Source organism: Dromiciops gliroides, chromosome 3 (genome assembly GCF_019393635.1).
Source record: "Dromiciops gliroides isolate mDroGli1 chromosome 3, mDroGli1.pri, whole genome shotgun sequence".
NCBI lineage: Eukaryota > Metazoa > Chordata > Mammalia > Microbiotheria > Microbiotheriidae > Dromiciops > Dromiciops gliroides.
This window is the reverse complement of record NC_057863.1, coordinates 485,800,728-485,828,347: the sequence shown is the minus strand read 5'-3', so window position 1 is coordinate 485,828,347 and position 27,620 is coordinate 485,800,728. Positions and strand designations below refer to the sequence as shown.

The window sequence follows — 27,620 nt, the reverse complement described above, 5'->3', positions numbered from 1 at the left end:
CGTACATATGCATTGGGAAGAAGGCTGGAATGTGCGCGGGAACGCGAGCGTGCGTGGTGGGTAGAGGGCGTGAAAGGCTGGGGGGAGGCAGGCGCGCGTGGCAAAAGTGGCTAGTGGGTGGCGGAAGGAGGACCTGCGCGCGCCAGCTAGTGGCGCGGCGCGGCGAGATGGGAGTGCTCCGCTCAGCTGGGGAGGCAACCCTCGGCAGCCCGGGGAGGCAACCCTCGGCAGCCCGGGGCTGTGGGCACAGGTGTCAGTCCCGCTGGCGGAGCTCCCGGCTGCGAAGGGCGGGATGCTCCAGAGCAGTGCTAAGACGCACTTAGTGCGCCCGGTGAGGGCGCGCGGCCCCCCATCCTAGTAGCTCGTCCAACTTCCTCGAAGGACACTAACCCTCCCCACGCTGCGCCCGCGGAAGAGAGAACCGAGGTGTGCACCCTAGCTGTAGGGGGAATGTGGGGAGCCCAGGCTCTGGGGAGCTGCTCCCACGCCGGGGACTGGAGCTTCTCTCCCGCCTCCGAGGGCTGGAGCTGCTTCCGTGATCACTGAGTGGAAAACTGGGGCTCCGCAAGGGGAGGCGAGAGCCCCGGCTGGAGAAGGTGCTAAAAGGAACTGAATGAAGCTTTGCGCAGCCGAATGGGTGTCTGATCCCATCTGGAATGAAGCGAGATGCAGTGAATGATTCCTCTCCAGGACCCCGAGAAGTGCTTCAGGTGAAGAGAATAGCTGCTATCCACCACCTCCCTCCAGTCCCCAATTCCCCACACTATTGCCTCCTCCCTTCTTTCTCAGACCTGACCTCTCTCTTCTTCCTACCACCTTTGCACGCCCCCCCCCTCCCACACCAAGCTACTGGTCTCCAAGTTTCCCCCACCAACCCCTAAGCAGCATCCCTCAACCAATCCCCGTCCCGCCTCCTTTCCCCACCCCATCTTCAAAGTCTACCCTCCACCTCTGCTTGCATCTGTTTCCTTTCCTCTGCCCCGTGGCTATTCATCATTCTCATTCACTTGAGGGATTTTAAAATGTAGTTAAGGCATCTTATTTTCATTCCTGGGGGGCAAAGATTTATAACGATTTGGGAAATGAGCTAGTAAATGGATTTAAAGCTAAGTAGATATCTCCTTTACAAGGATGTGTGTCTTTGGTTTGTTTGCTGAACACTGATTTACTCTAAACTCTATCCTGACCGTTTCATTGACCACTATCTGAGCTGCTGACGAATTTTTATAACATTTGGGTAGAGGGAATACCTGGCACCAAAGAGAAAACAAGTGAGTTGAAAGTTCTGCAATGTGTTTCTGGTATTTTGTAGTGAAAAGGAAAGCTCCCTTAGAATATTAAGTAGAGGAACTAATTTCATCTTTATTATGATCAGTACTTGGTCATGTACATTTTCCTTAATTAACTTTGCTTTTAAAAATGAGATTTTTTTTTCCTGCTTGGTAATTATATGTTTACATTTTGTCTCTGTTGATAGAAAGGTAAACAAGGCAGATTTAAACATTTATTAAGAAATACTTTTATCACTAAAGGTAAATTACTTTATGGTATACTTAAAGTTTTTCAGTGAAGTAGTGAAACAAGAATTTATAAAGAAATGCTGTGTGCTGTACATGCAGACCATAATAGGGAAGCTGTATGTGTAAAGTATTTTAATATTAGTTTTTAATAAAGAAGAAAACAAACTCATTATAGATAGATGCAACAGAAATGACAGTATTTTTTTCTAAAACAAAAGGTAATCTTTCATATGTGGTTGCTTCTTTGAATATTCTTTTAGGTTGAGTACAATCTGTCAGAATCTGGTTGGTTTCAAACTGTGACCTGAGATTTTTCCTGTAGTTTTAGTTCTGGTTTTTGGGCTAATGTGTTAACATTTTCTTTTGACTCTGATATTAAGGCAAACGTTAATTATCCACCTATGTAAAATGAGTGTGTAAGTCAAAGTGAACTAGAATTGAGGTTTTGACAACTTTATATGTGAATAATTCATTCTTATTGTTGGTTTTGAAGTACTCTTAATCTTTAAAAATCATATCTTTTGTTCTTTAATAAGAATGTTCAGTATAACATACATCACAATAGTAAAGTATATTTAGGAATTCTGTTTTATGAGTTATTGATAACTTTGATGCCATGCTTTAGGCATGTGGTATGTATTCTATACATTATAAAGATAATAATATTAACTACAGGCATTTATCTAATGCTCTAAGTTTACAAAAAACCTTATATGGATTGGGATCATAGGAATATACATCTAGAAGTGTAAGGGAAAACAGATGTCATGTAGTCCTACACTCCCATTATTCTCACATGAGAAAATTGAGACCCCAAACTGAGGTGGGTGTGACCTCCCTAATGTCCCAAACATAGTGAATAATAAAGAAAAGATGTGAATCCAGGTCTTCTTATTTCAGAAAAAGTGAGCTTTACAAGGTAGCATATAAAGTCATACACCCATGGACTAAAAGGTAGTAATTAATGGTACACCAAGAAAATAAAACATATTTATTATATAAGGGGCTATCAAAAATAAGGGGTTTTTTGTAATTTTTATTCAAAAGACCACATTTTACAAAAAAAGTAAAAATTTAAATGTCTTTAAACATGCTTGAGAAAATGGGAAATAAGATGCTATTTTATGGGAATATTTGATTAATTACTGGGAAAGGCTGCTTAAAATTACTAATAAGAAAGTACATTCACACTTTCTTATGACTTTGAAGGTGTTTTGATCAAGCTACCAAAGGATGATTTCTTTCAGATGTGCATGACTAACATTCAATTTGGTTGTGTGGTCTAATATTTGTATTCTGCTTTGGGATTAATGAACAGTTACAATTTGTTAATATCCAATAGTTTATCTGGAAAAGCATTATTTGAAACTGTAAGAAATGGCATCAAAGGCAATATTAATTTTAAGTTGTAGAAACTCAGGCTGCTATTACTGTACAGTCAAGTTCAAGGGTTTTTTTGTCATTTATTTTCTGTTTATATTATATACAGTGAGGTGATTAACAATGAGGAACTATACTTTTGTTTAATGACAGGCAAATTTCTTAATTGACCAATTTTCCAAATTGCACAAATTAAGTTCAGTGTTCATTTTAAGTATATTTAGATTTGGTAAGAAGTCCAAAGAAATTTTGTGACAAAGTGATAGAAAAATCATAATTGTAAGAAACTGGGAAAGCATAAATCCCTGTGTACCAGGACCCTGATTGATGAGGGTATGTGTGTGTGTCTGTATGTATGTATGTATGTATGTATGTGTGTATGTATGTAAGTATGTATATATGTGTATGTACATGTACACGTGTGTGTGTATAATATTTTAAATGGCCTGTCATAGAGAACAGGACTAAACGAAGAATTAAAAACTTTAATGGAAAAAGTACTGAAAATTCCATGTCAATTTTAGGATAGTCAAATGAAAAACTACTAGTGTATAATCTTGTTTTCTGTGACACTTAATATCATTACTGGTAACAAGAACAGTAAAAATGTATGATACAAAATGATACAACAACAGCAACAAAATTGAAAACCCAAATGAGATATTAGAACAAAACTAAACAATATTGGTAAAGCCGAACAGAACTAACTAAGCAACACACAGGCCGAAATATCAAAAAGACTGGGTCATGTTTGCAGTCATGCTAAACAATGACCACAATAAAGGTATTCCTGGGAGAATGCTAAATTTTAAAGCTGTGAGATGAATTCTGCCAGTTGATATTTGTTTATATTTGTTAGTGACTAGCACTTGATTTGTGAATATTCCATTCTTTTGAAAGCCCAGTTGTATAAAATCTCCCTCTCCTCTCCATCTCCTGCCCTGCTGACCACCACAATCCCCCAAGTCAGTCAACAACCAAGCTCTCCTGGGCCAGTGGCACCACTTGGTGGCCAGGGTGAGAATTATATAGTCCAATATCCTTTTCACAACCACTTTATTTCTTCCTTCTCAGGGATAATAATGTATACACAGTGTTCCTTCCCCCACCCCATATTTTCCCTCTATCTTTCACCTCTGACAGATTAGTTAATTTCACTTCAGATAAGCTTTATCTCACTTGTACACATACATCCCTTGCTGCTTTTTGCCTGTCTTCCAAATCCTTCTGAGCTACCTCAGGAAATTCTGTTTCTCTCTTTGCTCCTCTCTTCATTCCATTTATGAACCAGAAAACAATCACACAGTCTTGGTAAGACAAGTTCTAGCAATATATCTGTACCAAGGAAAAAAGGAAAGCTTTAAGTTTTTAAGTGGAATCAGACATAAGAAAGAATCAGTGTGCCATTAACCTATGAAGCCCTTGAAAATGCCCAGAAGTCCCTATCAGAATATCCATAAAAGTCTCCCCTAATTAACATGATTGTCTTCCAGCAACAACATCCAAGATTAATAAATGTTGACTGAATTGGAGTGAATTATTTAGAATCTACTAAGTACAAGACATCATCCTAGCAACTGAGATGAAATTTCATATAAATCCTAATCTCGCAAAACTTGAAATAGTGTGTGAGGGACAGGGGTGGGGGAGCTTGTGGTGGGAAAATGCTTATGACATATGCCAATCCACATAATAGCTGATATATATTTAGTACCTGGGACAGTGGCTTGTTGGTTGATATAACAGGTTACAGTGTGATGAGTATTATCTCATTTGAGCCTCAGAACAATCCTGTGAGTTAATTAATACAGTTGTTATCTCCATTTCACAAGTTCATGAATTTTAAAGATTTTTTCCCATAGTCACACAACAAGTAAGGGTCAGAGGCAGGATTCAAAAACAAGTCCCCCCTGATAACCGCCCAGGACTCCTCTTTTCATACTTCCTAATCTTTATTGCATGATACAGTGCAGACTGTTTTAGAGATACAAGGAAAAATTCAGTCAGTGTTCTAGGAAAATTTGACAAGAATACTTTTGCCTGAGGGACAGTGAGAATCAGAAAAGGCTTTATGGAGGACTTGGTGCCTGACCTGAGTTTTGAAAGAAGAGCAGACGTGTATGATAGGGGAATGGCCAATAGAAATACACTGAGGTGGCAGTGTACATAATGAGATCAGAGAAAAGCTTCTAGTCCAGCTTAACTGGAACATAAGAGTACATCAAGGGGGAAAGTATGAAATAAATCTGAAAGGTACATTGTAGCCATATTGGGGAAAAACTTAAATGTTAAGGTAAGAAATTAATATTTAAATTTTAAGGTAATAGGGAGTAACTGAAGGTGCTTGAGGAGGAGAATCATATAGTTTGACTTGGATATTATTAAAAAATTTATATTGGCAGCTATATGGTGTATGGAATTTTAAAAAGGGAAAGCTAAAAGTGGCGAGACCAATTAAGAAGTTATTTGAATAGTCCAGCCAAGCAGTGATTATACCTTTTAGATAGCAAGATACAAATGCAAACAAATTGGTATCTAGTCTGAATTATCAGAATTTATTGACCAACTGGAATTTTTAAAAAGACATAGAAAAGATGTAAACAATAAGGGCCTAAACTGGGGGCTGACAATATAAGTGAAGAGGAAAATGAGATACTTTGGAGTTAGAACTGACAGCAATTAACAACTGGATATTGAGGGGGAGGCACAGAGAAAAATCAAAGATGAATAAGGATTCTAGACTGGGTAAGTGAAAGATAGTGGTGCCATCAGTAGGAATAAGAAGTTAGGCGGAGGTACAGCTTTAAGGAGGAAGATGGTGATCTCTCTTTCAGATATGTTGAGTTTGAGGTACTCATGGAATATCTGAGTATGTATGACTAATTAGAGTTTCTGGGTTTGGATTAAGCTCAGAAGCACTTGGTCTATATGCACAGATTTTGTAGTTATCTATAAAGAGTTTATAATTGCAATGGAGCTGAAAAATGTGTGACTTTCTTTAGTGATGATTTCATTCTTAAAATCAATAAAAGGAGCTGCTTTTATGGACCTGTTACAAGGAACAACTGGCTACTAAAATAGAAATGATGAAAAGTATAGTAATTTAGGCACCACAGATTTGGGAAGAGTAGATTTTAAAAGATTCATAGTAGAATCCTAATATTCTGCAAGGGGAAATTAGAAAGCTATGAATGGAAAGCTATCAACAACGAAATTCTGCATCCACATACAGTATGGTTCCAAAGAAAAAGCAAATGGGTAATTCCCCAACAAGAACAATTTGGATGCATAGGGAAGTCATTGACAAACTCAGACTTTTAAAAAAGATTTGTGTAGAAGATGGAAACAAGAACAGGTAAATAAGAATAATATTAAAAGGTTCCACATTACTTTGAAGCAGGGGTTCTGAAATTTCTTGTGTCATATACCACTATAGCAATCTGGGGAAGCTTATGGACCACTTCTCAAAATAATATTTTAAATGAGTAAAATAAAATACATAGGGTTGCAAAGGAAACCAATTATTTTGAAATGCAGTTTTCAAAATGTTTTTTAAGTTCATAGACCCTAGGTTTAGATCTTCTGCTTTAAACAATAGTGTTAGGAACATTAAAAGCTCATATTTAGCTATTTCTAAGCATTAAAGCTAAAGGTATCAATAAAGAGTAGTTTTGTTTTCTCTTTAGCAATATTGGAGACAAGAGGAGGATCAAAAGATAGGTGTATAGCAACTATTCAACGTATATGTTCTTCTGGTTTCTCTTTTAAGGAGAATGGTCTGTGGATTGGCAAGGATAAGATCATTATAGACTAATTGGTATAATGCTAGAAGAATTAATTGCCCTCAATAAGTTGAAGTCACCAAGCTTGGAAGAAATATATTCTAAGTTACTGAAGGAAGACAGCCATGAGTGATGCCCCACTTTCAGTGATTTTTTTTTAAAGATTGTGGAAAAGAAGAAAGGTACCATCTTACAAGAGAAAGGCAAGTGAAGTTTCAGTTTTGGAGAGAGACAGAGAGATTAAGCATGTGACTGAGAAATAATAGGCTGTTAACCTTGTCTTCAATTCCCAACAAAAGTCTAGAATTATAATTTTCCTGGGAAAATCAAAGGGCTGGTTTGTAACTTTTTGAAAGGTAAGAAATGGTCATTAAAAGTTAATGTGACTTAAGGAAGACTAGGTCATGTCAGATTAAACTAATTTTCTTTCTTGACAGATAACTAGACCTTTCAACAAAGCTTTGCTCAGGTTTTTCATAGTATCCTTGTGGACAACATAAAGAGATATGGTCTTAGGTGATACTATGATTAGATGTATTTGGAACTGTTTCAATGGCTAGAACCAAACAGTAGTCATAATTTATTCGATGCTAACCCGGAAGGAAACGTTTAGGGCAGGAATTCTTAAACATGTCCATGAGGGTTCATGGATAGATTTCAAGGAGTCCATGAACATAAATGGGGAAAATTACATTTTTTCACTAACTGATATTTAGCATTTGCTTCCATTATTTAAAGAGATTATTCTGAAATAGGTGCATAGACTTCACCAGATTGCCAAAAAGAAACTTGACAAAAAAAAAAAAGGCCTTCTGGTAATTAATTTTCATTTTATCCCTAACCTGCTTGAAAACATAGAAGGCTGGAAGGGATAGTCTACATTGGTTAGCATTCAGAATCTAAAAAGGTCTGAACAGACTAGAATAATGAAAAGCATCTAATAAAATTAAATGTAATAAAATAATTTTACATTTGTTTTTAAAAAACAAATCTCACAAACATAGAATAGGTGGATGCATCGATAGAAAATATTACCTAGGGAAGGACCTAAAGGCTTCAGTGGACTGAAATATCAATCTGAGTCAGCAGTATGATGTAGCAATGATCAAAACTATTGCAAACTTAAGCTTCATTGAGACATTTAGTATATCATGTTCTGCTCTGTATATCACATTTTAGGAAGGACAATGACAATCTGAAACACATTCATAAAAGGGCTGACTCAGTGATGAGATGACTAGAGATCTTGTCACTTGAGAATCATTTGAAACAACTGGAGAAGTTTAGCTTGAAAAAGAGAAGACCAAATGTGTAGGCATAAAGATTATAATGGTCTTCTGAGTATTTTAAAGGCAATCAAATAAAAGAGGAATGAGGCTTCTGCTTTTCCCCAAAGGGCAGAACTAGAAACATTATATGTAATTTTCAGAAGCAGGTTTAGGTTCAAGGTGCCTGACACATAGCAGGAGTTTTATAAATACTTGTTCATTGATTAATGTAAGGGGGTGGGGATTCTAATGGTTAGATTTGTCCAAAAGTAGAACAGGTTGACTCCAGAAGTGATGGGTTGATTCTACTTTCTTTCCAGTAGAGGCTTAGTTGATGGTGTTTTGTAGGGAATTATTAATAATAAAAATAGCTGGAATTTAATTTAACATTAAGTGTTTACAAAGCACTTTACACCATTAATCCTCACAATACTGGGAGGTAGGTATTATTTTAGATGCTTTATCCAGAGAGTCATAGGCACCTAGCTTCCTAGACTCCTAGATCTAGAACTGAAAAGGACTCAACATTTCATCTATTCTGAACCCTGTCATTTTACATATAAAGAAACTGAGACCTAAAGAGAGGAAGTGATTTATCTGAGATCAACCAGGTAGATAATAAGTGCCAGAGTTAGGATTCGAATCTCTATCCTCACACTAAAAATCCATTGCTTTTTGTGGAAAGCTGAATTTTCATTCTTTAGTTGTATTTAATTGCAAATTTAGAGTAATTTAGATACATAATTATTCAATAAGCATTTGATGACTAGCCTAGCAACATAACCACCATTTATAATATTATGTTTATGGGAAAATGCATTCCACTTTCCAAATAATTGACTTACAAAAGTACTTTTGACATACATTCCTTCAAAAGTATTTAATTAACTATTATTTGTGAGATATTGTACTAGGAATTATAGGAGTATATAGAATTTCTAAAAGTTTCTTTCCCTTTCAGAATGCATAGACTAGTATAATCTATAATTCATGTCAATGTATGTATTTAGAGTTGAGAAAACATCCTTCACTACAACCCTTTGATGGAAGTGATGCAAATATTATTGACTTCATTTTATAGATCAGGAAAATTGAAACCAAGAGATGTTCAATGTTGCCCATTTTCACAATAGTATTAAATATCAGAATTGGGGACTTAACCTAGGTCTTCTGACTCCAAATTCAATACTTTTCCCATTATACAACACTGTCCCTATAATTTGGGGTTTTCTTTTCTATCTCTTCAAGAAAGAAATTCATCAAACAACTTGACGCCCCTCATATTGTAATCTTTACTGAATCATATATCATTGTGTTTTCAGGATTGTATCAAAACTATCTCAGTAGGTGAGTAATTCCTGCAACTTGTTTTGAATATCATTACTGTCAGCTTAAATATTATTACTATTTAAATCAGAATTTTTTAATATAAAAATTCAAAAGCCTTCATTATTGAGGGAGATTTCCTTCCTTAGAGAACCATCTTTTTCTCTCTTTTTTTAAAGAAAGCCAGTTTAGAAATAGTGAACATATGTTACGTGCCTGCTATGTGCAAGAAACTTTTCAAGCTCTAAGGGTAAAGATACACGCAAAACAGACAGTCCTTGCCCCCAGGGAGCTTACAGCTTCCTGGTAGAAGACAAGACACAAAAGGAAGCTGAATTCAATATAACAAAAGGGCAGTATTTAAATTGGTGAATATCTATAGAAGTTTTCTTTTATTACATAGTAAAACATCTTTTACTGTGTAAAAGGTTTTTTTGTTTGAATTTTAGTAATTGTTCAGAAGAAAGATAATATAAATAAAGCTCCAATTTGTGATATAGTTAGCCTAAGTAATCCTGAAGTGGGGCAGCCAGGTGGAGTAGTGGATCATGTGCAGCCTAGACTCAGGAAGGTTCCTCCTCAGACACTTAGTAGCCATGTCACCCTAGGCAACTCACATAACCTCATCTGTAAAATGAGCTAGAGAAGGAAATGACAAACCACTGTTTTTGCTAAGAAAGCCCAAACTGGGGTCATGAAGAGTCAGGCATGACTGAAGAAAAACTCAACAACAAAAACAAAAATCCTAGAGTAGGGGAAATAGGCTTGAAATGTAACATTTTAAAAAATATTTTATAATATTGAATTACAGAGTTGAAGTGGTTAAAACATTCACCCTCTCTATAAGATTTTGCAAATTCATATTCTAAACCTATATTGAAAATGGATTCTGTATCTCTCTACTTGTCAAAAAGATTAGGTGGATACTGAATGAAGAAGTTTCTAGGTTTTTTTGATCTCCTTATGACAATTGATTTACATCAGTTATATGTCTCAAAGAAATTGTTACAATTGTAGATATTCATTCCTCCATTCTCTTCACATTTTTAATACCAATAATTTAATTAAATAGGCCAGGATATGTTTTTTTAAGCTACTTGCCATCTTTTTTTCATTTTTATCCTTTTAGTTTTATATTAATTTTGATGAGTAGTCTGACAGTATAAAGACAGCTGATTCAGGAATGATTCCCACATCAGTAATAAATCACTTGCTATCTATGAAAATGTAACCAATTTCATTTTAAAACTATATTTGATGTTCACCCTGCCCAGCACCTCACAAATCTCTCTTTTTTTTAAAAGTATTTATGATTTAGATGAGATTTCTGTGTATTCTATGGGCCTCTCTCATCACTTAATCTAGGAATATATTTCCCACATATTTTTCATTGCCATCTTTTGTGAAGACCTTTATAATGAATTCACTAAATATCAAAATATGTAATGCTTTAAGTTGGAAAATATCATTGAGTCCTTCTGTAAAATTTCTCTATCTTTTCATTCTTTACAAAGAATATTGTAAATAAAAAATAAATTTAAAAATCATAATGTTGCAATTTTTCATTTAAGTTTTTCTGCAAATATTTATTATGAGTACTCCAATTAAAGATGAGCAGGTAGCCCCAAATGCCTTTCTAAATAGAATTTGCTAACCACCTTCCATGTATTATAGCATCCTTTTATCTTCTGGTTTAATATATACTGAGCATGTCAAGATCGGCATGGTTCAATTCCAATGATAAATTGACTTATTAGTCATTAGATAAGGATCACACCTTTAGATTATCAACTACTATCCATGATACAGGTTGCCCAAAAACTTTGGGATTCATCTCTCATCTCCTTTCTGCCACCATCACTGTAGAAACTGAAGGGCTCTAAATAAGACTGAGGCCATTTTATATTGTTCTAAATTTCATGTGTTGCCTTGGCAAATAATTTACCACTAATTGACCTCTTTTTAGCTAGAGTGATTCTCATTTTTTTATTGTTGATATTGTACTCAGAGCTTCTCCCATATGGTTAAACTACAAAAGATTATGCTCCTCTGGTATAACCAACAAGAATATAGTGTCACCAATATAATGATGAAACAACATATTGTTGTTGTTTCTCTTTTGTTTTCAAAGAGGGCCATGACAGGAGGGTGATGTCATGACGTGCAATGAGTTGGATTCAAATGAGGGAGGGATATGCAAGGTCACCAACCTCACTCTCTTCTCCAGAGTCATGTGGGTCCAGTAGCAAGATATATATCAGGAGTGGAGATGGGCAGGATGTTGTTTGTTTTTCATAAAAGTATTTTATTATTTTCCAGTTACATGTAGAGATAGTTTTCATCATTTGATTCTATAAGATTTCTAGTTTCAGTTTTTCTCCCTCACTCCCCTTCTTCCCCCCTCACCAAGACAGCAAGCAAACAGATATAGGTTATATACGTACAATTACATTAAACATATTTCTGTATTAGTCATGCTGTGAAAGAAGAATCAGAGCAAAAAGGAAAAAGCTCAAAAAAGAAAAAAATAATAGAAATAGTATGGTTCAATCTGCATCTAGATTCCACAGTTCTTACTTTTCTGGATTTGGAGAGCATTTTCCATCATGAGTCCTTTGGAACTATCTTGGACCATTGCATTGCTGAGAAGAGTCAAGTATATCACAGTTGATCAACAGACAATGTTGTTAATACTGTGTACAATGTTCTCCTGGTTCTGCTCCTCTCAGTCAGCATTAGTTCATGTAAGTCCTTCCATGTTTCTCTAAAATCTACCTGCTCATCATTTCTTATAGCCTAATAGTATTCCATTACATTTACATACCACGTTTTCAGCCATTCCCCATTTGATGGGCAACTGGTCAATTTCCAATTCCTTGCCACCACAAAAAGAGCAGCTATAAAGTGGATCCTTTTCCCTTTTTTATGATTTCTTTGGGAAAAAGACCTAATAATGGTATTGCTGAGTCAAAGGGTATGCACAGTTTTATAGCCTTGTGGGCGTAATTCCAAATTGCTCTCCAAAAAGGCTGGATCAGTTCACAGCTCCACCAACAATGCATTAGTGGACTAATTTTTCCACAGTTTCTCCAACATTTATTATTTTCCTTTATTGTAAAATTACCCAATCTGATAAGAAAACTGACTGTTAAATGTCCTTTGACCATTTCTCAATTGGGGAATGACTTGGATTCTTATAAATTAGATTTAGTTCCCAATAATGGCTATAAAAATTGTTTCCCAGCTTTCTGCCTCTCTTTTAATTTTGGATGCATTGCTTCAGTTTGTACAAAAACTTTTAAATGTAATGTAATCAAAATCATCCATTTTGCATTTCATAATATTCTCTGTCTCTTGTTTGGTCATAAACTGTTCTCCATTCCATAAATCTGAAAGGTAAACTATTCCTTCCTCTCCTAATTTACCTATGGTATGACCTTTTATGTCTAAATCATGTACCCATTTTGATCTTATTTTAGTATAAGCTATAAGACATTGTTCTATGCCTAGTTTCTGCCATATGATCCTCCAGTTTTTGCAGCAGTTTTTATCAAATATTGAGTTCCTATCCCAGAAGCTGAAGTCTTTGGGTTTATCAAACAGTACATTACTAAAGTAATTTACTACTGTCTCCTGTGCCTAACCTATTCCATTGATCTACCACTCTGTTTCTTAGCCAGTACCAAATAGTTTTGATGACTGCTGCTTTATAGTAAAGCTTCAGATTTGGTATGATTAGCCCACCTTCCTGTGCATTTTTTGTCATTAGTTTCTTGATATTCTTGACCTTTTGTTTTTCAAGATGAATGTTGTTATTATTTTTTCAAACTCCATAAAATAATTTTTAGGTAGTCTGATTGGTATGGCACTGAATAAGTAAATTAATTTAGGTAGAATTGTCATTTTATTATATTAGCTTTGCCTATCCATGAGCAACTGCTATTTTTCCAATTACATAGATCTGATTTTATATGTGTGAAAAGTGTTTTGTAATTGTGTTCATAGAGTTCCTGGGGTTGTCTTGGCAGGTAGATTCCCAAGTACTTTACGTGGAATTTCTCTTTCTATCTTCTGCTACTGGACTTTGTTGGTCATGCATAGAAATGCTGATAATTTATATGGATTTATTTTATATCCTGCAACTTTGTGAAAGTTGTTAATTGTTTCAAGTAATTTTTTTTTAGTTGACTCTCTAGGATTCTCTAAATATACCATTATATCATCTGCAGAGTGAAAATTTTGTTTCTTCCTTGCCTATTCTAATTCCTTTAATTCCTTTTTCTTCTCTTATTGCTATAGCTAACATTTCTAGTACAATATTAAATAATAGAGGTGATAATAGACATCCCTGTTTCACCCCTGATCTTAGTGGGAAGGCCTGTAACTTATTTCCATTACATATAATGCTTGCTGATGGTTTTAGGTAGATACTGCTTATTTTTTTTAGGAAAGCTTCACCTATTCCTTTATTCTCTAGTGTTTTTATTAGTAATGGGTACTGTATTTTGTCAAAAGCTTTCTCTGCATCTATTGAGATAATCATATGATTTTAGTGAGTTTTCTTATTGATGTGGTTGATTATGTTGATACTTTTCCTAATGTTGAACCAGCCCTGCATTCCTAGTATAAATCCCACCTGGTCATAGTGTATTATCCTGGTGATCACTTGCTGTAATCTCCTTGCTAATATCTTATTTAAGATTTTTGCATCAATATTCATTAGGGAAATTGACCTGTAATTTTCTTTCTCTGTTTTTGGTTTGCCTGGTTTTGGTATCAACACCATATTTGTGTCATAAAAGGAATTTGGTAGAACTCCTTCTTCACCTATTTTTCCAAATAATTTGTATAGTATTAGAATTAATTGGTCTTTAAATATTTGGTAGAATTCACTTGTAAAACTATCTGGCCCTGGAGGTTTTTTTCTTAGGGTGTTCATTACTGGCTTGTTCAATTTCTTTTTCAAATATGAGGTTATTTAAGGATTTTATTTCCTCTTCATTTAACTTGGGCAATTTGTATTTTTGTAAATATTTATGCATTATACTTAGATTGTCAAATTTATTGCCACACAGTTGGGCAAAATAATTCCTAATCGTTGCTTTAATTTCCACTTCTTTGTGGTAAAATCACCCCTTTCATTTTTGATACTGGTAATTTGGTTTTCTTCTTTCTTTTTTTTTAATCAAATTAACCAATGGTTTATTTATTTTATTGTTTTTTTCTTAAAACCAGCTCTTAGTTTTATTGATTATTTCTATAGTTTTCCTGCTTTCAATTTTATTAATTTCTCCTTTGATTTTCAGGATTTCCTATTTAGTATTTAGTTGGGGATTTTAATTTGTTCTTTTTCTAGCTTTTTTAGTTGCATGCCCAATTCATTGATCTCCTCTTTCTCTTTTTTATTCATGTAAGCATTTAGAGATATAAAATTTCCCCTAAGTACTGCTTTAGCTACATCCCATAGGTTTTGGTATGTTGTCTCATTATTGTCATTCTCTTGGATGAAGTTATTGATTGTTTCTATGATTTGTTGTTTGACCCATTCATTCTTTAGAATGAGATTATTTAGTTACCAATTAATTTTCAGTCTACCTTTCCATGGCTCTTTATTACATGTAATTTTTATTGCATCATGATCTGAGAAGTATGCATTTACTAGTTCTGCCTTTCTACATTTGACTGTGAGGTTTTTGTGTCCTAATAGATGGTCAGGGTTTGTTTTTTTTTTTAATATCTGCCGTGTACTGCTGAGAAAATGGTATATCCCTTTCTATTCCCATTCAATTTTCTCCAGATAGCTATCATATCTAACTTTTCTAACATTCTATTCACCTCTTTAACTTCTTTCTTATTTATTTTGTGGCTAGATTTATCTGATTCTGAGAGGGGAAGATTCAGATCCCCCCTAGTATAGTTTTGCTGTCTACTTCCTCTTATAGCTCATTTAAATTCTCTAAGAATTTGGATGTTATACCACTTGGTGCACACATGTTTAGTATTAATATTATTTCATTATCTATAGTATCTTTTAGCAAGATGTAGTTTCCTTCCTTATCTCTTTTAATTAGATCTATTTTTGCCTTTGCTTTGTCTGAGATTGGGATTGCTACCCCTGCTTTTTTCACTTCAGCTGAAGCATAATATATTATGCTCCAACCTTTTACCTTTACTCTGTGTGTATCTCTCTGCTTCAAATGTGTTTCTTGTAAACAGCATATTGTAGGATTCTGGTTTTTAATCTACTCTGCTATTCACTTCCATTTTATGGCAGAGTTCATCCCATTCACATTCACAGTTATTACTAACTGTCTATTTCCCTCCATTCTATTTACCCACTTTGTCCTTTTTTCCCCTTCTTTCACCCTATTCCTCTTCACCAACATTTTGCTTCTTTCTCCTGTCTCCCCCAATCTGCTCTCCCTTTTATCAGCCCCCTCTCTTTTCTTTACCCATTTCCCCCCACTTCTGCCCGCCCTTCTATCAGTCCCCTTTTTCCCCTTACCCTTTTACTTCCCTAAAGAATAAGATAATTTTTTTATCCAAATGAACGTATGTTATTCCCTCTTTGAACCAAATCTGATGAGAGTATGGTTGAAATAACGTTTACCCCTCCCTTCTTCCCCTCGATTGTAATAGGATTTTTGCACCTCTTCATATGATGTAATTAACCTCATTCTACCTCCCCTTTCCTCTTGTCCCCATAAACTCCTTTTTTTCAGTCCTTAATTTTCTTTATATCATCACATCAAAGACAATTTATATTTATACCCTCTGTGTATATTCCTTCTGTCTGCATAAATAGATATACAGTTCTCAAGGGTTATAAGTATTATCTTCCCATGTAGGGATGTAAACAGTTAAACCTTATTGAATAACTTTTTTTCAATGGTTTACCTTTTTAAACTTCTCTTGAGTCTTGTATGTTAAGACTGAATTTCCTATTCAGTTCTGGTCTTTTCATCAGGAAACCTTGAAAGTCCCCCTATTTCATTGAATATCCATCTTTTCCCCTGAAAGAGAATGTTCAGTTTTGCTGGGTAGTTCATCCTTGGTTGCAATCCAAGCTCCTTTGCCTTCCCTTGCAATCCTTTAATGGTGAAATTGCCAGGTCCTGTGCAATCCTGACTGTGGCTCCATGATATTTAAATTGCTTCTTTCTGGCTGCTTGGTGTGCTTTCTCCTTTACCTAATAATTCTGGAATTTGGCTACAACATTCCTTGGAGTTTTCATTTTGGGGTCTCTTTCAGGAGGTTATTGGTGGATTCTTTCAATGATGATTTTATCCTCTGATTCTTTAATATCAGGATATGGTGTCTTGACTCTTTTTCTGATCATGGCTTTCAGGCTGTCCAATAATTCTCAAATTGTCTCTCCTGGGAGGCAACTAGGTGGTACAGTGGATAAAGTACCAGCCCTGGATTCAAGAAGACCTGAGTTCAAATCCGGCCTCAGATACTTGACCCTTACAAGCTGTGTGACCCTGGGCAAGTCACTTAACCCTCATTGCCCAGCCCCCCTGCAAAAAAAAAAATTGCCTCTCCTAAATTTATTTTCCAGGGCAGTTGTCTTTCCAAGGAGGTATTTCACATTTTCTTCTATTTTTTCATTCTTTTGATTCTGTTTGACTGATTCCTGGTGTCTCATGGAGTCATTAGCTTCCATCTGTCCAATTTGAATTTTTATGGCATTGTTTTCTTCAGTAAGCTTTTGCACCTCCTTTTCCATTTGGCCAAATGAATTTTTTAAGGAATCGTTTTCTTCAGTTAATCTTTGTGCTTCCTTTTCCAAGCTGCTGATTCTTTTTTCATAATTTTCTTGTGTCGTTTTCATCTTTCTCCCTATTTTTTCTTCTACCTCTCTCAATTGATGTTTTTTTGCAGGGCAGTGGGGGTTAAGTGACTTGCCTGGGATCACACAGCTAGTAAGTGTCAAGTGTCCGAAGCCGATTTTGACCTCAGGTACTCCTGAATCCAGGGCCAGTGCTCTATCCAGTGCACCACCTAGCTGCCCCTCTCAATTGATTTTTTTTCAATTATTTATTTATTTAATTTTTGGTGAGGCAATTGGGGTTAAGTGACTTGCCAAAGGTCACACAGATAGTAAGTGTTAAGTGTCTGAGGTCAGATTTGAACTCAGGTCCTCCTGACTCCAGGGCCAGTGCTCTACCCAGTGTACCACCTAGCTGCCCCTCAATTGATTTTTAAGATCCTGTTTGAGCTCTTCCAAGAAGGCCTTTTGGTCTTGAGACCAATTCATCTTCCCTCTTGAGGCTTCACACGTAGGCAATTTGAGAATATTGTCCTCATCTGAGTTTGCGTTTAGCTCTTCCCTGTCAACACAGAAGCGCTCAATGGTAAGAGCTCTTTTTTTTTTGTTTTTTACTCATTTAGCAGCATATTTTTTTAAAGTTGAGGTCTACTCCTGGTGCTCAAGGGTGAGTGTTTCAAGCTTCTTGGGCTGGGGTGTAGGGGCTATGTCACTGGCTTTCTACTCTGAGGCCTTTATGGCATGTATATTTCTTCCCACCCTGGACTTGCTCCCTGTGCTTGCTCCAGGTGCTGGGATGGCCAGGCCGAGTCATGCCTATCCTGTGGGTGGCCCTCCAGCTGGCACTGGTGGATCTCACTACTGGCCAGCTCTGCCACCAGCTTGCTGAGCCAGGATCAAGGGACCTCAGTTGCTCTGCTGTGGCCAAGAGCTTCCTGCTGACTTGCCCAGACCCCTTCCATGTTGTGCTGGGCTGTCTGAGTTGCACTGTATTCCCCTTTTGCTTGAGTGAGAACAATATTTCCTGAAGTCTTCTAAATTATCTCAGGTTGGAAGATTGCGTCTCTCTGTCTTTTTGTAGGTTCTGTAGTTTTAGAATCCATTTAGAGGCTTGATTTAATGTTGTTTTTGAGGAAAACTTGGGAGAGTTCAGGCAACTTCCTGGATTCTCTCTGCCATCTTGGCTGGCCCTTGATATTTTTGTTTTGTTTTGTTTTTTGGGGTTTTTTTTTGTTTTTTTTTTTTTGGTGAGGCAATTGGAGTTAAGTGACTTGCCCAGGGTCACACAGCTAGTTAGTGTCAAGTGTCTGAGAATGGGTTTGAACCCAGGTCCTTCTGAATCTAGGGCCAGTGCTTTATCCACTGCACCATCTAGCTGCCTCTGGCCCTGGATATTTTAAGGTAATTGGGGTTAAGTGACTTGCCCAGGGTCACACAGCTAGTAAGTGTCTGAGGTGAGATTTGAGCTCCTGTCTTCTCAAATTCAGCACCAGTGCTCTATCCAGTGCACCACCTAGCTGCCAATACCATATCATAGTCATATCATGTATGTACTTCAGTCTTAATGGTAGATGAAATAGAAACTCAGATAGCACTTTGTTTCAGAACTGGCTTATATATTTCTCATGTAACATTATATACTATGGATATGTGAAGTTCAAAGTGTAGAAGGTTGGGGAGGTTGCTTCAAATTAGGATAATTAGGAAAGTCTTCCTGGAGGGGATGACATTTAAGTGGGTTTTAAAAGATTGTAGGAATTTAATCGACATGCAGGAGGTTGTAAGTGTCTCACGCATAGGGAATGACCTGAGCAAAATCAAGACTATACAAGAATACAGCTCGCATTTAAAGGGCAGGATGTTGTCCAATTTGGTTCCAGAAAAGAAGTGTGTGTGTACACATACACATTCATATGTGTATATAAGATATACGTATATAAATATCTATGAATATAAATTTATATACATTCACATGTACATGTATGTGTATGTCAAATAATATGATATGTAACTGGAAACAGAGTTTGTAGAAAGATTTGAAAGCTAAGCAAAGGAATTTGAGCTTTACCTTTTAGGAGGTAGGGAGTCAATCAAGAAAGTTAGGTAATTTGACCAGATCAATGCATTAAGAAATATTTTGGCAATAGCATGAAATATACTTTGCAGAATGAATCAATAGAACCATTAAGTATTGTTAGTTGGTACCTGCTTCCCTAGAGAGTGGTATTAAGGAGGCAATAGAATACATCTCATGATCAGCATTCTTCTCTCTCTCCTTCTCTCTCTCTCTCTCTCTCTCTCTCTCTCTCTCCCTCCCTCCCTCTCTTTCTCTCTCTACCTCCCTCCCTCCTTCTCCTTCTCTTTCCCTCTATTCAAGTGTGTATATATGCATCCAAACATATATGTATGTATATATGTGTGTACATATACATATATGTGCACATGCATATGTAACATTTATTCCCATACATATATTTATGTGTTTGAATTTTTTAATCAAGATTTAATATGTAGTATATGGGACACAGGCCAGGCTCCCCACCCTTTTTTGTTAAGGACTATAATATAATATTATTCCATTTCCCATGAACAAATGCAAATGATATTATATTTCACAATCTATCCCATCTTACCAATGTATCTTCTTTTTATCTTTTTTGATCTCAAATTATGTATGGGGCTATATGAGTGAATAATGAAGGACTGAAATAGTTGTTTTAGTTGGCCTGGCTAGTTTGAAAAGAGAATTGTTCTTACCTCCTTTCTTTTACCTGTATCAAGTCTTAATTAATATACTGTGTGAAAAAAAATATTTTTAAATATCTAAAAATAAACCTTCATTTTTGCCTGAAACTGAAAATTTCTCTGGGAAACTGTTTTATATGTATATATTTTTTAATATAAAATGTTAATATAATTATTAAGTCTTTTATTTGTTTCCCGTGAGGCTTATGGTAAACTTTGAGCTGCATATTGCTAAAAATACTGTTTGTGTTTCAGTAATTTAAATTCTAAAACAATATAAAATTTTAAAATAATTGATAACATGATTTAAAAATATTAACTTACTAATAACATGCTGAAAGGCTGATAAAATAAAAAAAACAATTCAAGACAATTATGCAGAGAGCGATTGAATCAAAACTAGAAATAATCTTCCTCTTATACCTTTGTTGCTATCACCAATCAGTTGACAAACCCTTTGGATTCTACCTCTTTAGTCACTTTCACATATGCCACCTTCTATCTTTTTCTACTGCTAATAACCCTAGCTCACACCTTTCTTTCTCCTGCCCCCTTCCTACCTTAATATTCACTTCATATCTATTATATATATGCTCATATGTGACCATATTATATTCCTTGTTAGAATGTAAGCTCCTTAAGGGATAAGTACTGTTTCATTTTGGTCTTTGTATCCCAAGTGATTAACACAGTATCTGGCACATAATAAGTGCATGAGAAATGTTTGTTGAGGGGGCAGCTAGGTGGTGCAGTGGATAGAGCACCAGCCCTGGATTCAGGACGACCTGAGTTCAAATTCGGCCTTAGACATTTAACACTTACTAGCTGTGTGACCCTGGGCAAGTCACTTAACCCCAATTCCCTCACCAAAAAAAAAAAAAAAAGTTTGTTGATTGATTGCCTGAATTTTTGCAACAGTCTTCTAACCTTCAAATCTCTTCCATGGGTACTCTATCTTCAATTCAATACATACTTACCACATGCCTACCATGGTCCAGGTACTATGTTATACTCTGAGGATAAAAGAGACATACGTGAAAAAGTCCTAATCTCCACGAAACTTATTTTATTCTAGGAGGAAACAACCCATATTGAATAAAAATATGTAAAAATTAAGTAAAACATTAGGGCAACTTTGTGGTGTTGTGGATCCAGTGTGGGACCTGAAGAAAGGAAAACTTTGTGAATTCAAATCTGGCCTCGGACACTTACTAGCTGTGTGACCCTGGGTAAGTCACTTAATCCTGTTTGTCTCACTTTCCTTATCTTTAAAATTAGCTAGAAAAGGAAATGGGCAAACCACAGCATTATCTTTGCCAAGAAAGCCCCAAATGGGTTCATGAAGAATTAGACATAACTGAAAAACAACTGAACAACAATAACAAAAATAAAAATTTACTTGGAGATGTCTGCTAACCTTTGGAAATCTCATCAATCTAAAAAATCAAATCAACCTTGGTACTCATATCTCATCAGTACTCTCTGCCCTACTTAATTAAATTCTCTGCATGGATGGCAGAACCATGAGCTCTAAAAACCTCCATGTAAGCAGGGGACACAGAACAGTAAACACCTCATTTCCCATTAGCTGCACTGCTTTTGGACTTCACTGGACTTCTCCACCTTGCCCTCCCTCTTTTTAGCTTCCTTTTTATGTGTTGCCTTCCCCCATTAGATTTTAAGTTCCTTGAGGGAAGAGGCCATTTTTATTTGTATTTGTATTTGTATCTCTAGTCCTTACCACAGGACTAGGCACATAGTAATCTCTTCACAAATATTTATTAACTGACTGACTTAAGGGTGGTGTTAGAAAAGTCCTTATCTGGGAGATTGCAATTTAACTGTCTTGAAGAAAAGTAAGGATTCCAAGAGTCAGAAATGAAAAAGGAAGAACAAGTAACTGGAATGCTGCTACCTTCACTAATATCCCCTCTTGACCTCTTCATCTTCCTCCCCAACAGCTAAAAGTTATCCCTCTCCTTGTTGAGTCCCTCTTCTGGCATTAACTGTATTCTTTCTTGTTTTTATAGCTATTTGTGTCTTCATCTTATTTTCCTAACAAATTGTAAACTCTTCACAAACATTCAGTCAACATTTATTAATTGGTACAATCTTTGAATATCATTCCTCACAATCCCTTTCTGGGATAATTCAGTTTATAGATAGATCAATAAATAGAGAATTTAATAAACATTTATAAACGGACAGGTACTTTCTTAAATGCTATAGATTCAAATATAAGCCAGCAAAACTGCCCCCAAAAGGGCTTGAATTCTAATGATGAAAGACAACACATTAAAGGGAGCTAGAAAAAGGGAAGGGACAGCATAGTGTGGAGATGACTGGGAAGTGGCATGGAAGCCTCGTTAGGAGTAAGATGAATCAAAAGCTAGCCTATCAGAGCTCAGGAATTTCAGAGTTTGTAGTCTATGTCCCCATTTGAGGGAAATAAGGAGGCAGTATGGTATAGAGATGGCCAGGAAACTTGTGACTCAGTTTTATGGTAAAGCATTCAGTTAAAATTATCAGATTTTACTGCATAGTCAAATCTCAATTATCTTTACAAATAAAGAAAAGCAGAAATGGATAGTTCAAAAAAAACCCAACCACATTTGAGCTTGGAATATGTGTTTCTGCTTACAACTGAATGTTAACTTATTGTTCAGGGCATTCTCTTTAAACAAACAAACCAATAAACAAAACAGTGAAGTCCATACACTAAAGATTTGACATAGGAGATGGGAAACTACAGTTTCATCATCTTGATCCCTGCTTGACTTCTCCCTGCAGCCACTTCGTGCTCGGAAATAGACAGTTTAATCTCTCAGACTAATGCAGTCCACCAGCCTAAACAGAGCTGCTTTACTTCAACTCTTTTCTGACAGCAGGATTTTAAGATGAATTAGTTAATGTTAAATGTAAAGAATCTCAAAATTCTTGTGTAAAACATATAATATAAAACTATAAAGCTGTATTTTCTTTCTATGGGTAATAATGTTTCACTAAATTTATCATACTATGAAAATATTAAGCATATTCAGCTGAGTGAAAACATCTTGTCAAGTAAGAATCATCCTTCAGTTTTACTGCTATTCAAAAATGAGGCAACAGTATTTTATATACAAAAATCCTAGGAACCAATGTGCTTCACTTAGTTTATAAGTGCTGAAATTATGTCAATGAGAAAATCACAAAAAGGAGTAGATTTCATACACTAAAAATTTATGGTGTATAGCAACTGGGCTGTCATTGAGTTTGGCAGTCCTTGTGCTTAGTTCTTACTGACTTGCTGGATCATCCCTCATAATGTCAATTCCAAACCTTTTCTTTTCTCTTCGAGCACCCAACCATATTAGCCACACTTCTCCTATAACATCTTAACTTCCTAATTCACTTAAAATATTGAGGCTATCTACTGGAAACTTACTCAGTCCCTTTCCTCCAAACTTTTTATTAACATCATCAGGTATCTGATTCCCCCTTCCTTGCTGTCTCAAAGAGATATTGCTACTAATTGTTTTCACTAACCCTTTACTTCATCTCTTGATGCTACCCTTTGCCTATTCAGTCAGTTGTTTTTCATTCATGTCTAACTTTTTGTGATCGTATTTGGGCCTTTCTTGGCAAAGATACTGGAGTGGTTTGCCATTTCCTTCTCCAACTCATTTTATACAAGAGGCAATGGAGGCAAACAGGCTTAAGCATCTTGTCCAGGGTCACACAGCTATTAAGTGTCTGGGGCCATATTTGAACTCAATAAGAGGAGTCTTCTTGACTCCAGGCCCAGCACTTTATCCACTGTGCCACCTAGCTGCCTTTCCTTGCCCATAATAGATATTTAATACATGTCTCGATTGAATTGAATCTCCACAGCACTATTGCGAGGCTTAATAGTAACAAAGCAGAGAGAAGACTAGACCTGCAGTCAGGATGACCTGTGTTCAGATCCTACCTCAGACACTATGCGACCCTAGGCAAGTCATTTAAATCTCTCAGTGTCTCAGTTTTCTCATCTGTAAAATGGTGATAATAATATCTATCACCTACCTTCCAGGATTGTAATGAAGATAAAATGAAGTACTATTTGTAAAGCCTTTTGCCAAGCTTAAAGTGCTATATAAATGGTAGCTCCATAGGTCTTGGCCAGAGACCATGTCTACTTTCCAAGGACTACCTTGGCTAACTATGGAGAAAATCATCACCAAATGACTGATTACTAGCCAGTGAATTCCTAAGCTGTAATAATCTATGAAACAAAGAAAAATATAAAATAGTCCTTATTCCTATAGGAGCTCCTTTGCTTCTACAGGGACAGTTGCATGAAGGGTACACAAGGATGCAAAGAATTCCCTGATTTTCAGAGAGCTTTTAAACATTGACTTGACTGTTGGTACTCTAAATGTGAGAAAACTGTCCAGTGAACATATGACTACAGGAACTGAATCATGATAATAGTGTCATAGTATCATCAGCATTTTAAAATAAGACAAAAGAAGAGAATGCAAAAATGACTCCTCAATTCTCAGAGAGGCAAACAAAAGACTCAGTGAAATTGGTTTTATTGTATGTCTGGAGGCAAGAGGAAGAATCGTGTACTGGGACAATTGTTCATCTTGTATTGCAATGCATATGATGAATAATTATTTAAAAAAGATCCCCATGGAGACAATCACAGCCTATATGGCAACATCTATCACAGGGAGGGAGGAAATAGAGAAATGTCACCAAAAATATTAAGACCCCTCTAAATTAAATGAACATAAACACTAAGTGCCTTCATTGCAAAGGTGAATCTCAAGTAATTGAATGAAAAAAAATACGTTGGAAAATATTGCTCAGATGAACTATTAAGATGTCAAAGGACTGCAGAAATGAATGAGATCTTCATACCTCTATATATCCTGAATAGTTTAAACCAGGCAAATAAGGAGCATAATAAATATGGGAAAATATTGTTGTTCAGTTGCTAAATGGTCAAAGTTATGAATAGGCAGTTTTCAGAAGAAATCAAAGTTATTGGGGCAGCTGGTTGGCCCAATGAAAAAAGCACCAGCCCTGGATTCAGGAGGACCTGAGTTCAGGTCCAGCCTCAGACACTTGACGCTTGCTGGCTGTGTGACCCTGGGCAAGTCGCTTGGCCCTCATTGCCCCTCATAAAAAAATATAAGCTATTGATAGTCATATGATATAATGCTCTAAGTCATTATTGATTAGAGAAATGCAAATTAAAACAACTCTAATACCTCACAGATATAAGATTGGCATTAATTCCACAGGAAAGGAAAATGACAAATGCTGATGGGAATGTGGAAAAATAGATACCTTATTGCATTATTAGTAGAGTTGTGAACTACAACCATTCTGGAGAAGAATTTAGAACTATGGGCCAAAGGGCAATAAAACTGTGTATACCCTTTGACCCAGCAATACCACTACTAGGTCTGTATCTTAAGATCAAAGGAAAAGGAAAATGACCTATATGTTAGAAAAAATGTTTATAGCAGCTCTTTTTTTGATGGCAAAGAATTGAAAGTTTAGAGGATGCCCATCAAATGGGAAACAATTGAACAAGTTGAGGTATATGACTGTGATGTAATATTTTTGAGCTAGAAAAATGACAAGGGGGATGGTTTCTGAAAAATTTGGGAAGACTTATATGAACTGATACAAAGTGAAATGAGCGGAACCAGGGGAGCTTTGTACACATTAAATTCAGTATTAGAATAATGTTTTACTGTGAAAGACTTAGCTACTCTGATCAGTGCTATCATGCACAGCAATTCCAAAGGATTCATGATGAAAAATGCTTGCTACCTCCAGAGAGAAAACTGATAAACTCTGAATGCAGATTGAAACTTATTTTTGTCATTTTCTTCATTTTTCTTGCTTTTTTGCAACACGGCTAATGTGAAAATATGTTTTTCATAACTTAATATGTATAATAGGCATCATACTGTTTGTTTTCTCAATGGATTGGGGACAGGCTAGAAAGGGAGAGAATTGGAAGCTAAAATTTTTCAAATGAATGTTAAAAAATTTCTGTCTATTTTATTGCTTTTGCAATGTTTATTGAGGATATTTTACAGACAGATAGTGGTGTATGTGTCTGTATATATACATATACACAGACACATACACCCACACATACATGTATGTATGTATTCTAAAGAAAGAGTGTTCATTACTCTCATAGTCCAGATAATGGGAATTTTTCATCCATTTGGGTTTGTTTTATTTAATTTATGGTTATGTTTAACTCTTTATAGTGATATTAGATCTTATCTAAGTGGCTTTGCAATTTCCCAGTGCTTAATCTCCTAAATAAAGGAAGAACTCTGCAAGAGGCAATAACATAAAGGGGCATTTGATTCAAAATGTCTACAAGTCATAAAATCAATCCAATCCAATCAACCAAAGCACACTCAATACTTGTAAAGTTTCCATTAAAAATGCTTCTTTAAGAAAAGGACAAAAAAAGAAAATATTGGTGGTACTACTTTCAAATACAGAAAGTAACTGTAACTCGTAGGAAAAGTTTTGTTCTTGCTGGTATTTCCCAGTAGAACTCCCATGAGGGTGAATTTTATGAATTGCTTAGACTCATTTCCAATGAGGAACACCATTTGCACATAAACAAAGAAGGTACTGATAAATAAAAAGAAAGGGACCTATTTGTACAAAAATATTCATAGCAGCTCTTTTTGTGGAGGCTAGGAATTGGAAATCAAAAGAATGCCCATCAATTGGGGAATGGCTAAGCAAGCTGTGGTATATGGTTGTATTGGAATATTATTGTGCTATAAGAAATGACAAGCAGGATGTTTTCAGAAAAAACTGGAAAGACTTACATGAACTGATGTATAGTGAAGTGAGCAGAACCAAGAAAATGTTATACACAGTAACAGCAATATTGTTCAGTGAAGTACTGTGAATGACTTTGCTATTCTCAGCAATATAATGATCCAAGGCAATCTCAAAGAACTAATGATGAAGTATACTATTCACCTCCAGAGACAGAACTGGTATTGACTGAATGCAGATTAGAGTACTATTTTTACTTTCTTTCTTTTTCTTTTATTCTAGTCTTCTTATACAAAATGACTAATATGAAAATGTTTCACATAATTCCACATGTACAATCTATACATAATTGATTACCACCTTTCAGAAAAGGAGGGCTAGAATTTGAAATGCAAAACTTTAAAAAATGTTTATCAAAATGCTTCTTTAAAAGAATAAAGTAATATAAATAGCTGGAGGAATAATTTAATATTCCTGACTGGGCAATGACAATATAATAAAAATGGCAAGAATGCCAGAGGTAATTTACAGTTTTAATGCTGTAACAATCAAATTACCAAAGAGATATTTTAGCAATGGTGTAAACTCTAATAGAAATGCATCTCTGAGAGATTACATATTGACTTAGAAAACCACATGTTAACATCATCTATATTAAATTTTATTTTTATTTTTTTAAAACATTTACCAATTAAATATTAATCTGGTTCAACAATGCTTGGGAGTTTTTTGGGCTTCTTTTATAGAACTTGATAAAATAAAAATATAATTCATTTTGAAGAACAAAATATTTAGGGAACTAGTTTAAGGAAAATGATAAAAAAAAGATAGGGATGAAGGGAGGATAGGACTTGCAAACCTAAAATGTAGTATAAAGCATCAATCATCAAAAACATTTGATACTTGTTTAAAATTGTTAAATAGAATGGAATGGAATAGATGAGGAAGAATCAGAAATAATGAAGTCTCAATGAACCAGTGTTCAATAAACTAGACAACAAATTTCTTAAGAAATAATTCTCTATTT

General features: G+C 35.6%; 1 protein-coding gene across 2 annotated transcripts in view; it reads left to right on the top strand.

Annotated features, from left to right (window-relative positions):
- Positions 1-218: 218 nt before the first annotated feature.
- The window catches only part of SGCG (sarcoglycan gamma), a 331,776-nt gene continuing 304,374 nt past the window's right edge, over positions 219-27,620 (top strand). For both annotated transcript variants that reach the window (XM_043991638.1, XM_043991637.1), the window contains exon 1: positions 219-710. In XM_043991638.1, coding sequence (XP_043847573.1) covers positions 657-710 — 54 coding nt within the window. In that variant the 5' untranslated portion in view covers positions 219-656. The remainder of the gene's footprint in view (positions 711-27,620) is intronic.